The sequence below is a fragment of the Hypanus sabinus genome, chromosome 2 (genome assembly GCF_030144855.1).
Source record: "Hypanus sabinus isolate sHypSab1 chromosome 2, sHypSab1.hap1, whole genome shotgun sequence".
NCBI lineage: Eukaryota > Metazoa > Chordata > Chondrichthyes > Myliobatiformes > Dasyatidae > Hypanus > Hypanus sabinus.
In genome coordinates this window covers 169,943,934-169,960,245 of record NC_082707.1, presented here as the reverse complement: position 1 = coordinate 169,960,245, position 16,312 = coordinate 169,943,934, and the positions used below count along the sequence as shown (strand labels likewise).

General features: G+C 42.1%; 1 protein-coding gene across 1 annotated transcript in view; it reads left to right on the top strand.

Annotated features, from left to right (window-relative positions):
• Positions 1–562: 562 nt before the first annotated feature.
• The window catches only part of LOC132387026 (kelch domain-containing protein 1), an 89,603-nt gene continuing 73,853 nt past the window's right edge, over positions 563–16,312 (top strand). The window contains exon 1 of the mRNA XM_059959397.1: positions 563–741. Coding sequence (XP_059815380.1) covers positions 646–741 — 96 coding nt within the window. The 5' untranslated portion in view covers positions 563–645. The remainder of the gene's footprint in view (positions 742–16,312) is intronic.

Sequence of the window (16,312 nt, the reverse complement as noted above, 5' to 3'; positions counted from 1 at the left end):
GACGGGGGAGTAGTTGCTGGTGATGGAAGAACAGACCAGGGAGTTGAGAAAGGAATGGTCCGTTCAGAATACTGAATCGTGTGTTGGAATCTCGTTGAAGATGTTGGAAGTGATGAAGGGTGGTCTGCTGGAATGTAGGGGTTGGTAGGATTGGCAATGAGCCACTGATTGGTGCAGGCATGATTTTGGGCAGATATTGTTATGGAGTAGATTATTGACAAGTGGACTATTGAGGCCACGGTCCTGAGCACAAACACGTCGTCTCTCTGTCGTTAAATACTTGACAAATTAAGGAAAGGTATAACAAAACAGAAGGCGAAACGGGACTAAAGGATGAAGAGGTAGTTTCTATCTACCGATGGACTTGTGTTACTAAAAAGAACGTGCGAGCTATTTTCATACTTTTAAATGCATGCATATTACGTAACTAAGAATAATATGAGAAAGTTATAACGAGAGAAAAAGGGTGAATGTGCTCGTTGGTTTATTTGTTAATCGGCACACGCCGCCGCCGATTTGAAGGCGAGCCCGGACCCATCAGCGGTCGCCGTTAGGTTTCGAGCCCTTTCGCTCTCCGTAGCGGCTCCTCCGGCTGTCCTCGGAGATTGTTTGCATCGGGGAGGAGCCGTGGGTCGCCGAGCAGCGATGGCAGAGGCCAAAGCGAACTGGGTGGCAGAGGAGAGGAGCGGCCACTGCGCTGTTCTGGACGGATGCTACCTGTACGTTTGGGGTGGCTATGTGGTAAGTTGTCAGCCACCGCGTCGCCTAGTGCGTCCAGCTGTGGCCTCGCACTCCCCAACCGGGAATGTAAACATGTCCCGGTTCTGACAGCATCGCAACGTTACACGGTGTGCACCGGCTCTCAGCGCCAGCGACTTTTGCACAACTCGCTGAATGCTTAGCTACTTTAACTAAGAGCTGAGGGAAGCAGACGGTTTCATGTCGTTATTAATATTGACAGGAAAACTAATGCAGAAGAGTGACATTTAGAAATAAGGAGTCTAGAAGTTAATATGTAAGGCACCTAAAGAATGAGAAAATTAGTCAGAAATCCAAGAGTAAGAAATTCATATTTAAAATTTTTATTTTTCAGTTAGAGTTGTCTGATAGCTTTTGCATAATCGAGCATCCGTTGGATTATGTATTTGAAGAAATTAGGAGGAAACAACTAATAGTTGTCTGAACCGATTAAACAACATATTTTAAAATGTGAAACAAGAAAGGGTAGCAGAAGGGTGTACTCTGCTGTACTCTGACCTTGCATTTATCTAACACACTCACTTATTTTATCTTATATATCCTGAAGCCTTTTCATATCTTACATCCTGTTTTATATAACAGGGAAATATGACAATCATCAAAGATTGTGAATAACTTATCCATAACCCTCAATGCTCCCAGCCAACCAACCTAAGTAAAGACACGATTATTACCCAAATTCCATGCGCTCAACTATATTTAATAATGGCTCCTGTGTCAGCCATTAACCCATCTAAGCACAACAGCATCCATTTGTTCCCTTATCTGCACTGCTATGCAGACTTTTAAAGAGTGGATTAGTAAAATTTACTTTCTTCATGTAAATGTGTGCTGACTGCTTAATTTTATTATTTCTGGGCATTTTGTTATTATGTCCTTCATAATAGATTCTGTCATTTTCTCGGGACTGGTAGCTAAGTTGGTGGTTAATTGTCATTCATTTCTTCATTTCCCCACCCCATTTCTTTAATAATCAGGTTATATTTTCCATCTTTTAATCTGTAGGAACCATCTGAGAATAAGTGGGAATTATAAAATTTTGAAAGATGATAATCATTGGATCCACTATTCATAAAGCTTGAGATATATGAACTTTTAACTTGAGATATATCAATGTATAACCAAGTTTCTTTCAACTTTAGTATAACCAAGTTATAACCAATTTTCCTTCATTTCTCATTATTTCTTGGTATTTCTGGCAGTTTTTCTTCTTCTCAAAGGTAAACAAAGTATTTATTTAATTTCTTTGCTGTTTCATTACAACCCTTTACATTTTCTTGCCTCTATAACAGCCATGCATTTGGCATTACTGGTCTTTTCTCTTGTACATTACAGAAGTTCTTGCAGTCACTTTTCCCCCTTTTTCATGTGTCTTGCCAGTTTATTCTCTTATTCTATTTTTCCTTTATTAATTTCTTGGCCCTACTTTGCCGAGTTCTAAAACAGCCCCATTCCTCAGGCCTACTGCTACTTTTAGCAATTTTATAAGCCGTGTATCTTTCCTTGGGAACAAATATTGCTAAATTTAACTTATTTTTTAACTTGATAAGAATTAACCAGTGTGTAACGTCTATTGTTGTATCTGTGAGTCACTAAGTTTGCCCTATTTAGAAAATTAACATAGCATTCTTAGCACTAGCACTTTTGCTAGTGCTTCTTGGGGGGGGGGGGGTTAAACTAAATTTGCAGGGGGCGGCAATCCAGAATGTGAGAGAGGATAGCGAGATGAAGAATAAAGGACAGGTGGGGACTAGACAGTTCCAGAATATTAAGTGTGTAGTAGAGAAAGGTGAGGCAGAACAAGTGATAAGGAGGACACGTGTACAGAGGGATGGTCTGACGGAACATGGAGTTAATGTGCAGAAAGAATAAGTAAATTTAGGAAGGACAACAAAATTCTAGGGGCGTATAGCCTGATGGGAGTTCGGGGAGCTGGGTTAAACACAATAGGCAGAGATTCAAAACAGAGAGAGGAGAAATGGGCTAAAAATTCTATATCTGAATGCACAGTGTCAGAAATAAGGCGGATGAGCTTGAAGCTCAGGTGCCAATGGGTAACAATGATATTGTTGGGATAACGGAGACATGGCTGCAGGGAGATCAGACCTGGGAAAGGAATGTACAAGGGTATACGTGCTATCGTAGGGACAGAAATGTGGGCAGAGGGGGTGGGGTAGCCCTGTTGGTGAGGAATGAGATTCAGTCCTTTGCAAGGGGGGACATAGGATCAGGAGAAGTGGAGTCTGTGTGGATAGGATTGAGGAACAGTAAGGGCAAAAGGACCCTAATGGGTGTTGTCTATAGGCCACCAAATAGTAGCATGGATATTGGGTGCAAGTTGAATAGGGAGTTAACATTGGCATGTGGCAAAGGTAATGTCGCAGTAGTTATGGGGGATTTCAACATGCAGGTGAACTGGGAGAATCAGGTTAGTGCTGGACCCCAGGATAGGGAGTTTGTAGAGTGCCTAAGGGATGCATTCTTGGAACAGCTTGTACGACAGCCGACCAGGGACAAGACTATTCTGGATTTAGTGTTATGTAATGAACAGGATTTGATAAGCGATCTCGCAGTAAAGGAGCCATTAGGAGGTAGTGATCATAATATGATGTTTTTATCTGCAATTTGAGAAGGATAAGGGCAGCTCGGAGGTGTCAGTGTTGCAGTTGAACAAAAGAGACGATGGAGCCATGAGGGAGGAGCTGGCCAAAGTTAACTGGATGGATATCATAGCAGAAAAGGCAGTGGAACAGCAATGGCAGGTATTCTTGGAATAATGCACAAGGTGCAATATCAGTTCATCCCCCGGAGAAGGAAGGATTCAAAGGGGGGAAAGGGGCCACAGTGGTTGACAAAGGAAGTCAGAGCATTAAAAAAAAGGAAGTATGACAGAGCTAAGGTGAGTGGGAGGACAGATGATTGGGAAATTTTTAAGGAACAACAGAACTTAACTAAAAAGGCAATACGGGGAGAAAAAATGAGGTACGAACGCAAGCTAGCCAGGAATATAAAGGAGAATAGCAAAAGCTTTTTTAGGTATATGAAGAGAAAGGAGATAGTTAAGAACAATGTTGGGCCCTTGAAGAATGAATTGGGTGAAGTTGTTATGGGAAATAGAGAAATGGCAGAAGAATTTAATGAGTACTTTAGATCTGCTTTCACAAAGGAAGACACAAGCAATCTCCCAGATGTATGGATGGGCCAATGACATAGGGCAGGGGTCAGCAACCTTTACCACTGAAAGAGCCACTTGGACCCATTTCCCACAGAAAAGAAAACACTGGGAGCCGCAAAACCCGTTTGACATTTAAAATGAAATAACACTGCATACAACGTTTTGTTTTGCCTTTATGCTATGTATAAACAAACTATAATGTGTTGCATTTATGAAATTGATGAGCTCCTGCAGAGAAAACGAAATTACATTTCTGCATGCAACAAAAACATTTTGAACTCCGAAAATAAGATGTTGGGTTGAAGGTTACTTTTAAGTAAAATACTCAACGTCTATTTGAGTCCTTCTTGTGTTTATGAAAAACGCTAAACTTAAATTTGCCGCCAGCAGCAAACCAAAAATAACGTCAGCCAGCTGTCAACCTGAAAAATAAAAGGACTATTTCACTGAACAATGAAAACATATGAATATACGTAAAATAATAGGCAATTAAAATATTTATCATACTTGGTCAGGTTGACTCACACCTGACAATGCAGTCGTATTCGGTAGGGATGGATCGATGCTTAGGGGAGTGACCGGGAAGGATAATGTGTTTTTTTCCTCTCTGAACTCACAGAAGCGTTTCCCAAACGATGTTTGCATTGTGATGATTGCAGAATGTAAATACTCCGAATTTATCATGTCGTGACCTTGTTTGAACTCTCTCAAATTGGGGAAGTGAGACAATGTACCTTTCTGTAAATCTCTGGCAAGCACTGTCAACTTGCGCTCGAATGCCAAAACATCCTCCAACATGTGTAGGGCTGTAAGTCCTTACCCCTGAAGAGCTGTTTTCAGTGTGTTCAGGTGCGCTGTCATGTCTACCATGAAGTGTAGCTTTTCCAGCCACTCTGGCTGTTCCAGCTCAGGAAAGGTGAGCCCTTTGCTGCCCAGGAAAGTTTTCACTTCTTCCAGACACGCGACAAAGCATTTCAGCACCTCCCCTCTGGACAGCCAGCGATAAAAACACGTTGTAGCGGTGTGCTCACGCAGTCAGTAAACTGCAGTCGAATAACTTTATTCGAACTAAACAGCCTTGCTTTTAAGCCTCCCTCAACCCAGCCCCCATGGACGCAGATGCTGCAAAAGACGCGTACTCACAAACCCCCGTAGGCTATCTCCCTTAGCCGGAATGCTGGCTAATTGTGAGCCGTTTCGGATGTGCCAGGAAATGTGTCGCCACACTTAGATTGTACAAGATCACCATAATCTTCAAATTTAGAATTACATTTCAAAAGCTAACAAAGTAACATAAAATACATTTTAATTAAATACTGACCAATTATTTCCCAAAGCCACAGGGAGCCGCAGCACAGAGGTGAAAGAGCCACAAATGGCTCGGGAGCCGCGGGTTGCCGACCCCCGACATAGGGTAACAGAGGAAATGAAACAGATTGACATTAGGAAGGAAACGGTGATGAGTAGACTGATGGGACTGAAGGCTGACAAATCCCCAGGTCCAGATGGTCTGCATCCTAGGGTATGAAAGGAGGTGGCACTGGAAATTGCGGATGCATTGGTAATCATTTTCCAATGTTCCTTAGATTCAGGATCAGTTCCTGAGGATTGGAGATTGGCTAATGTTATCCCACTTTTTAAGAAGGGAGGGAGGGAGAAAACAGAGAACTATCGACCTGTCAGCCTAACATCAGTAGTGGGGAAGATGCTAGAGTCCATTATTAAAGATGAAATAGTGGCATATCTAGATAGCAGTGATAGGATTGGGCCGAGCCAGCATGGATTTACCAAGGGTATATCATGCTTGACTAATCTATTGGAGTATTTTGAGGATGTAACCAGGAAGTTAGGCAAGGGAGATCCAGTGGATGTAGTGTACCTCGATTTTCAGAAGGCATTTGATAAGGTCCCACATATGAGATAGGTGGGTAAAATCAGAGCTCATGGCATTGGGGGGAAGACATTGACATGGATAGAAAACTGGTTGGCAGATAGAAAGCAAAGGGTAGCGGTGAATGGGTGTTTCTCGGAATGGCAGGTGGTGACTAGTGGGGTGCCACAGGGCTCAGTATTGGGACCACAGCTGTTTACGATTTACGTCAATGATTTAGATGAAGGCATTGAGAATAACATCAGCAAGTTTGCTGATGATACTAAGCTGGGTGGCAGTGTGACATGTGATGAGGATGTTAGAATTCAGGGTGACTTGGATAGGCTGGGTGAGTGGGCAGATACTTGGCAGATGACGTTTAATGTGAATAAGTGTGAGGTTATCCACATTGGGAGTAAGAACAGGAAGGCGGATTATTATCTGAACGGTGTAGTGTTAGGTAAGGGAGAAACTCTAGGAGTCCTTGTTCATCAGTCACCGAAGGTGAATGAGCAAGTGCAGCAGGCAGTGAAGAAGGCTAATGGAATGCTGGCCTTTATTACAAAGGGAATTGAGTACAAGAGCAAGGAAATCCTCTTGCATTTGTACAGGGCCCTGGTGAGACCACACCTGGAGTATTGTGTACGGTTTTGGTCTCCAGGGTTAAGGAAGGACATCCTGGCTGTAGAGGAAGTGCAGCGTAGATTCACGAGGTTAATTCCTGGGATGTCTGGACTGTCTTACGCAGAGAGGTTAGAGAGACTGGGCTTGTACACGCTGGAATTGAGAGGGGATCTGATTGCAACATATAAGATTATTAAGGGATTGGACAAGATAGAGGCAGGAAATATGTTCCGGATGCTGGGAGAGTCCAGTACCAAAGGGCATGGTTTGAGAATAAGGGGTAGGTCATTTAGGACAGAGTTAAGGAAAAACTTCTTCTCCCAGAGAGTTGTGGGGGTCTGGAATGCACTGCCTCGGAAGGCAGTGGAGGCCAATTCTCTGGATGCTTCCAAGAAGGAGCTAGATAGGTATCTTATGGATAGGGGAATCAAGGGATATGGGGACAAGGCAGGAACCGGGTATTGATAGTAGATGATCAGCCATGATCTCAAAATGGCAGTGCAGGGCCGAATGGTCTACTTCTGCACCTATTGTCTATAAACAGCAAGCCCAGTACTTAATGTCCATGAGTAATCATCCTTGAAGATGATAGTCATTGGTGCACTGAACCAATGCAATTCCGAGGACTAAAGTATTATAAACATTGCCTTGAAAAAGTATTCAACCCCTGCAACAATTTTCACGTTACTGTCTCATTTTCTAAATTTAAAATATATTGAAATATTATTTTTGAGTGAATATACAAATGATTGTGCATCATGTCAAATCTAAAGAAAAATTCCAAAACCTGACACTAAAATTTAAAAACCAAGGTCGTGAGACTGAAAAAGTATTCATCCCCTTTGTAATTACTGCATTAACTTTCCTCAGGTGCAATATGCTGTATTACCTTACAAAATCACCCAATCTGTTGGTGTAGAAAATTGGAGGATTATCTATTTTCAATGAATTCATGGAAATATATGTTCCCTCTCTCTCTCTGTAAAGTCCAACAATATGGTAGATATTTATCATGTTAAACCTGTGCTCACTTCTAAGGAAGCAAAGGCACTGCCGTGCTTACTTCATAATTGCACTTGTATGTTGGGCCAAGAGAGATCCTCCAAAATGTTAACATCGAGGAATTTAATGTTGCTGACCCTCTCCACCTTTGATCTTCTGAGGACTGGCTCATGAACCTCTGGTTTCCTTCTCTTGAAGTCAATAATCAGCTCCTTGGTCTTACTGACATTGAGAAAGAGGTTGTTGTTATGGCACCACTCAGCCAGATTTTCAGTCTCCATCGTGTGTGCTGATTCACCCTACAACAGTACATATTCAAGTTACCATCTTTAATTCGGCCTACTAGTGGTGTCGTTGGCATACTTGAATATGTCATTGGAGCTGTGCCTAGCCACACAGTCATAAGTGTAGAGCAGGGGGCCAAGCACACAGCCTTGTAGTGCACCTGTGCTGATAGAGACTGTAGAGGAAATGTTATTGCCAATCCGAACTGACTAGTGTCTGCAAGTGAGGAAATCGAGGATCCAATTGCACAAGGAAGTGGTGAGGCCAAGGTCTTGGAGTTTATTGATTAGTTTTGAGGAGATGATGGTATTGAATACTGAGCTGTAGTCAATAAGGAACATCCTTTCGTTTGTATCTTTGTTGATCGGATGTTCTAGGGTTGAGTGAAGAGTCAACGAGTTGGCACCTGCTATGGACCTGTTGCTCCGGTTATCAAATTGGACCAGATCCAAATTGCTTCTCAGGCAGCAGTTGATATTTTCATCTCCAGCCTCTCACAGCACTTCATCATTGTGGGTGTAAGTGCTACTGGACGATAGTCACAGAGGCATGTTACCAAGTTTTTCTCAGGCTCTGAGAAGCAGAATTGAAGCCTTCTAGAAGGAGGTGGGTACCTCAGACAGCCAAAGTGAGAGGTTAAAGATCTCAGTGAACACCCCAGCCAGTTGATCAGCATAGGATTTTAGTGCTTGGCCAGGTACCCCATCTGGGCTGGATGCTTTTTGTGGGTTCATCCTCCTAAAGGCTGCTCACACATCAGCCCCAGAGACTGAAATCACAGAATCATCAGGGGCTTTGGGAGTATGTGATGGTTCCTCCATGTTTTGACAGCCAGAGTGAGCATCGATGTCATTGAGCTCATCTGGAATCAAAGTCCTGTTGTCACTAATGTTGCTTGATCTAACTTTTTACGTGGCAAAAAGCAGACTCGAAGCAATCCTATAGCTCCCCCTTTGCTCCCACACCATGTTTTTGTTGTCCTAATCTCTGGAGTTGTTCTTTAGCCTCTGCCTGTAAGCAGGAAGAAGGGCAGCAAAGTGATCTGATTTACTGAAATGTGGCCTGGACATGGAACAGTAGGTACTCCTTATTTTAGCATAACAATGGTCTAGAGTGTGGGGACCTTTGGTGCTACAGGTTATATCCTGATGATAATTAGGCAGGGTTTTCTTCAAGTCTAGTCGAAGTCCCTGACTATAATTTGAAATGCATCAGGATGGACTGTGTCTTGTTTGGCAATGGCATCATGCAATATCTTAAGCATTTGATTATAGTCAGCCGCTGGTGGTATGTAAGCTGTGGTCAGGATTATGGGGGAGAACTCCCTAGATAAACAGAATGGACTGCGTTTGATCATTATGTGTTTAAGGTTGGGGGAACACAAGTTCATCAAAACAGCTGCATTGCAGCATCACTGAGAGTCTATTGTGAAACACACATTTCTTCCTTTGCCTTTTCTTAATCAGTAGTTTGGTTAATTCAGTAAGCCAAGAAACCTTCTGGTTTGATCGTTGTATCTGCTGTGCTGGAAGAAAGTCACATCTCACTCAGACATAGAACACACCAATCTCTCATTTCCCTCCAATACAGCAATCTTGCCTTCAAGTCCTCAGTTTTGTTCTCCATTGACTTTAACAAGATGCTAACAAGATGCTGGGTAGAGGGAGCCTCATCTCTCTCTGTTTCAGCCTGGTTTGTAGTCACCGGCCCTCCTGCTTCACTTCCAGTCATAGCAGAGGCAATGTAAGGCACTGAAATAAGATAGTCTTGGAATTTGATTCTGCAGTTAGGTGAAGGTGGTTTGTAGCTCTAAGTGGAATTTGCAGTGTTGATTTTCCTTGTGCCCTCTGTCCTTACAGATGGTATAGTTTGTGAACTAAGAAGAGATTATAGAAGAAACCTCGCCAGATTGATACAGTGCGTTTTCTTTCAGATAGTATTGCAGCCAAAGGTGGAGGTTGTAAATTTTCAGAGTTCAGAATAGGATTTCTTTGGTTGGGCTTTTTCTGAATGATATTTTTGTTTGGGGGGGAATAATTTTTATCATCCCATGGCAGTCACTTTGAGACTGGATGCATAGCATTAAAGTTCTACTTGTCCATGAAGGAACCAATAAGGAGAGCTTGCCTTTCCATCAGTCCAAGGTCTTTGTGTTTCTTTGAACATTCTCATAATGAGTCATTCTGCCAAATAATTTTGATAATCTACTTGGGAACCATCTATCATGATCCACTCATGCCCAAAGGTCCTTCTGTATTCTGTAAAGACTATTGTTTGACTGGTCAAAGTGTTCTTCTGTGCAGTTTTTTACGGTGGACAAGTCCCTGTCCAACTGAATGGAACATTCCATGGCAATATGGTCCCAGCCGCCTGTTGTGGACTTGGAAAATAACTCGCCCAACTTCGTTCTCAACACAAACTAAAGCTTAGTCTCTCAATTCGCAGAGGGAGAGGGAGGTCTATTCAGCTTACTAATATACTGTACCTGCTTCTTGCTTGGTTGAACAAATCATTATATACATATTTAGAGATAAGCTGCAGCATTTTCACCAATGCACTGGCACTTAATAAATAATTCTTGACTCATCTAAGACAAGACAGTGCATGATTAATGGCTTCTTCTTCCCTACACAATTTCATGTGCCTTACAGAACTGTGCCTCTGGTTGGAGTTTGGTGCAGTCGCAATGACAGTATGCCTTTGTTCAGATAAGGCGTTTGATGTATGAGGCTCATTATATTCAGTTATCACATTCCTTCAGGGGCCTTGTTAATTCTCATATCTGCTCAAACCAGGTCTGACTTACTTAGTGGAGTAAAAGAACACTTTTAGTCTTGCTCATAAAAGATTCTGCAGATTCCAGAAATATTGAACAACACATAAAATGCTGGAGAAAGTTGGCGTGTCGAGCCACATCTATGGAAGGAAATAAACCATTGAAGTTTATTCCCCTTCACAAATGCTGCCTGACCTCCAGAGTTCCTCCAGCAATTTTGTGTTACTCTATCTTGCACTGTTTTATAGCATAGTATACAAAATATTCTTTACATTATTTTTCCTGGGTCCATGGTTGTATTGCCTCATGTACTTTGGAAAACCTAGGATAAGTAGAACTTGCCATTCTGCTGTGTAGTGATAGTGTATCCTTGGCGACACAAAGAATTTGATGCAGCTGTACACATTGGAATTGAGGAAACTTTGTGTATATTATTTTCCTTCCCTTTTGTCTGGAGACAAGAACATTGCCACCATGACCTGTTTTGGTTCACTGGATGAAATGGAACATGGCTCAGGTGCTTGCTGCAAGTCAGGAGCAGGGTACAAGGCCACACCTACACCACACAACGGGGTGAAAGCCTTGTACCTGTTAACCAGGTCATTTTCCACAGATGCAGTTCTGCTTCCACATTCCCAATATGTGTTTCACCTTGGCAATTAGTTCTTTCTGCATTCAATTGCTCCTGTGAACTATGTACTTACCTTTCACAGCCGTATACCAGTGTCCTACCTGGTTCTGTCATTGAAGAAATAGTGTACCTATTCCAGTTAAGAATCTGATCAGTGATAATCCTGAGTGTGATAATGATGGAGAAATACAAAACTATTCTCTCTTTTGACAATGAGCATCACTTTGTATTTTTGTTGACTTACCACATCAGCGATGCTGAAGCATGAATGCTTATCAGGAGCAAAATGCACTTTTATCTGAAGGGCTGTGAACACAAATTCAGTTTGGCAAGCATTCCTATTTATTACTTCAGGAAAGAGGTCTGGCAATTTATGAAACAAGTAAAGATGATTAGGTTTGGAATACTGTTGTGAGGATCTCCATGAGCAAGTTGCTGAAATATGACTAACCTCTAACCCTCCTTGTGCTAATTATGACTCCACTTGAATTTTCTTCTTACCCAAATTGGGCACAAGTTTTCCCACCATTGAGGACATTTTCCAAAGGCAGTGCTTCAAGAAGGCAGCGTCTATCATTAAGGACACTGACCATCCAGGACATGCTCTCTTCCAATTACTGCCGTTAGGGAGCAGGGATAGGAGCCTGAAGACCCACACACATCTTAGGAACAGCTTCTTCCCCTCTACCATCAGAGTTCTAAGTGGCCCATGATCAACTGGCTGGAGTGTTTAATCTCTCATTTCAGCAGTCTGAGCTATCCACTCGCATCAAACAGGCTTCAGTTATACCGGTGCCTGAGAAGTATGTGGTAACCTGCCTCAATGACTATCATCCAGTAGCACTTGCATCCACGGTGGTTTGGAAGGTTGTAAATGAAATATGTTAACCCCTCACAGAGAAGCAATTTGGATCAGCTCCAGTTTGCTTACAGGCACAACAGATTCACATCAGGTGCCATTTCATTGGCTTTTCACCCAACCGTGGAACATCTGGACAGCAAAGATGCATGCACCAGGATGCTCTTTATCGGCTTCAGCTCAGTATTCACTACCATCATTGCCTCAAAACTAATCAATGAGCTTCAAACCCTTGGCCTCAATACCCCCTTGTGCAATTGGACCCTCGATTTCCTCACTTGCAGACCCCAGTCAGTTTGGATTAGCAACAATATCTCCTCCACAACCAACTGTCAGCACAGGTGTACCACAAAGGTTATGTACTTAGCCCCCTGCTCAACTCGCTTTACACTTCTGTCTGTGTGGCTAAGCCCAATTTCAATGCCATAATTAAGTTTGTTGATGACACCACTGTTGTAGGCCAAATCAAATGTTGTGATGGATCATTATATAGGAGGGAGATTGAAAATTGACTGAGTGGTGCCAAAACAAAGGTACTTGTAAATCAACAACTTTTTACTCAATATCAGCAAGACCAAAGAGTTGATTAGTGACTTCAGAAGTAAGAAACCGGAGGTCCATGAGCTAGTCCTCATCGTGGTGGAGAGGGTCAGCAACTTTATATTCTTTGGTGTTATAATTTCAGAGGCCTTGTCCTGGACCCAGCATGTAAATGCAATTATGAAGAAAGCACAGCAGCACCTCTGCTTCTTTAGAAGTTTACGGAGATTTGGTGTGGCTTCTAAAACTTTGACAAACTTCTATAGCTACATGAAGGAATGTATATTTACGAGCTGCGTCACAACCTAGAGTGGAAACACTAATGCCCTTGAGCAGAAAATCCTACAAAAAGTAGTGAATATGGCCCAGTCCATTGGGGTAAAGCCCTCTCCACCATTGATCACATCTACACAGAGTGTTGTCACAGGAATGCAGTGTCCATCATCAGGGACCCCCATCGCCCAGGTGATGCTTTCTTCTTGTTACTGCCATCAGGAAGAAGGTACAGTAGCCTCAGGACTTACAGCACCAGGTTCAGGAGCAGTCATTACCCCTCAGTCATCAGACTCTAAAAACCAAAGGGAATAGCTTCACTTGTCCCATCACTCTTCATCTCATGTTCTCGACACTTACTACTTTTTCATTAATTTTTTTTTCTTTTGTATTTGCAGTTTGTTGTCTTTTGTCCACCCTGTTAGGTGCATTCTTTCATTGTTTCTTTTATGTTGGATTATTTACTATACTTGCAGAAAATGAATCTCAGGATTGTAAATGGTGACATATATGTTCTTTGATAATAAATTTGCTTTGAACTTTGAATTCCTGAATACTACCTTGCTCTTCCTTTTTGACCTGTTTATTTATTTTTATTTCAACTTATAGAGATTTGTTATGTCTGCACTGTACTGCTGCCTCCAAACAATTTCACAACATGTGTTTGTGACAATAAACGATTCTGACTGACTGCTGTTGATCTGAATATTGTTAAATCTCACTAATACCACATGGTCAAAATCTGCCTTGATGTTGAATCCAGTCACCCTCACTTTATGAAGCAGTGCTGAGTGGTCTGGGCAAAAACTAAACTGGGCAAGTGCCACTTTTTAGCACTGTTGATAACATCTATTGCTTTCCCAGTGACTAAGGAGACTGCTCAGAGAGAAATTAGCTGGATTGGATGAATTCTGCTTTTTGTAAGATATATACATTTTTCAGTCATTAGGTTATGCTGTCAGGACCTATTGTTGCATCTAATACATTCAGATAATGTTGATACCTGAAATGAATCAAATTAGCTGAAGACTTGTTTGATACTGGGTCCCTAGGAGGAGGCCAAGATGGATCAACCACTGGAACCAAAACCCCAGGTGTTTCCAAAGACTCCGGTCTTTTGTTTGTCCTGTATGTTGGGCTCCTCCATAGATAAAAATTAGGCTGGTCATGTTGGTTGGTTGGTTGGTCTATTGTCCAACACAGTTTATAAATGGATGTAGCAGGGATGTTTGCTATTTGATCCATGGTTGTGAGATTGCAGTAGCTCTGTGACTGTCTTTTGTGATCTGTTTATGGTCTTTATGGACAGAATGCAAAAGAAGCTTTTCATAGTACCTTGCTACATGTGATAATAATAAACCAAAAATAGCAACAATAATAGCTTAAGTAATCCCATGTTGCTAACTCGTTCATCTGGTTGTCACTTCTGTTTTGCACTTCGGTTGTTTTGATTTAGGATTAGTAGCTGTGGTACAGTCTGTAACAATGAGATTACAGATTGCATTGGAATCTTTTAACTCTTTTGGCCTGTCTGCTAGATGATTAGAGTTTCCAGATTATCTGTTCTAAATCTATTCAATTTTGCATACTTGTACTCTTACTTTCTTGTGTAGGATTGCCAGTGTGAAGATCGCATTCTGATAATACTGTCATGGGTGTTCACATCTAGATGAAATTTAATCTGGCAATTGTGTCTTCATCTTTTGGTCAGTTGGATCACTTGTGTTACATGTAATGAAGGATACTGACACTCCCTGTGTTTCTAAGATGTTTTTATTCGAAAGGAGTTTGTTGGGTGAGCAACTTGGGAAATATATTGCTCATATTTATTTAATCAAGTCAGCAAACTGTAATACTGTTTTGCTTAAGGATTCCATGTGTACACTGAAGTACCAGTCTCTACTTTGCAGTCTATTGATTGTTACTTTTTCCAAATTACTACGTCGATTATCTGATGATCAGTCCTGCAGGAGTAGAAGTCTCCCCTATTTTCATATCACAAAGATTGAAGCCATTATCTTTGCTTTCCACCATAAACTGTCTCATAGCAAACAGAGTTTGAATTGTGGCCAGTCAGTGATGAGAGTGTGAGAAGAAGAGGAGACTTCACAGAGGTCCACAATTGAAAATTTGAAAGGCAGCGCTTCACAGCAGTTTTCAGAGTTTGAACTGCGGCTAATCAATTAACGGGATTCATTAGTAAGGGCGAATAAAAATAAGGCAGGGTCGAGTGGAGTAGCCATTGTTGCAGTGGGCCAGTGTTAGATGGGCTTTGGCTCATCCGGCTTAGCGGAGGTAAGCATCTGGTAAGTTTCTTCTTTATTCTTCATTCCTCATCTGTTAGGGTTTAGTTAGAGCAGTGAGAATGACCTCCAGGGGAAGTGTTATGTTCTTTACATAAGAGCTGTAGCCTCCCAGATAACCATATCTTCACCAGGTGCACTGAGCTGCAGCTCGGAGAACATGTGGAAGAGACTGAAGAAGTGATCGGTGCTATAGGGAAATAGTCACCCCTAGGTTGCAGGAGGCAGGTAACTGAGTGACTACCAAGCAAAGCAAAGGAATGGACAGCGAGTACTGAGTACCCCAGTGGCTGTTCCCCCAAAAATAAGTATACAATTTTGATACTGTTGAAGGGGATAACCTACCGGGGGAGCCACAGCAAATGGGTTTTGGGCACTGAGTCTGGGATCGTGGCTCAGAAGAGGAGAGGTCTACAATAGTGATAGGAGCTTCCATAGTTAGAGCAATATAGACAAGATTTTGTGGCTGCAGTAGACATCGGGATGATATGTTGCCACCCAGATGCCAGGGTCAGGGATATCTCAGATCGGTTCCATGCCATTCTAAAGGGGAAAAGCGAGCAGCCAGAAGTCCTGATACATATTGGCACCAATGGCATAGGTAGGAAAGGTACGAGGGTCCTGGAGAGAGATTTTAAGCAGCAAGGAAGAAAGCTGAAAAGCAGGACCACCAGAGCGGTAATCTCTGGATTGCTGCCACATGCTGCGAGGGTAAGAATAACATCTGGCAGATAAACATGTGGCTGAAGAACTTATGCAGTGGGCAGGGGTTCAGATTTCTTGATCACTGGGATCTCTTCTGGGGAAGGTACAAGCTGTATATATATATATTTTTTTAAAAGGGACGGGTTATATTGTATGCTTAATTTTGCACTGTTTTAATGTTCCTCATTGGGATTTGGGGTTTTTAATTTGTAAAATGTTTTGAAAAACTAATAAAAAAATTTTTTAAAAAGGGGACAAGTTACACCTGAACCCCTGGACCAATCTCCTTGTGGGCAGGTTTGCTAGAGCTGTTCAGGAAGGTTTAAACTTATTTGTCAGGGGGATGAAAGCCAGAGTGATGGGGCTGAGGATGAGGCAATATTGTAGTCAGTGGGAAGAGTCGCAATGTAAAAGGGGGACAAAATCTAAAAGGATTATGCTGATTTCACCTTAACTCCTGAACAAGCCATTATTTATATTTTTCGCTGTGGACTTCACTGTTCTACTATT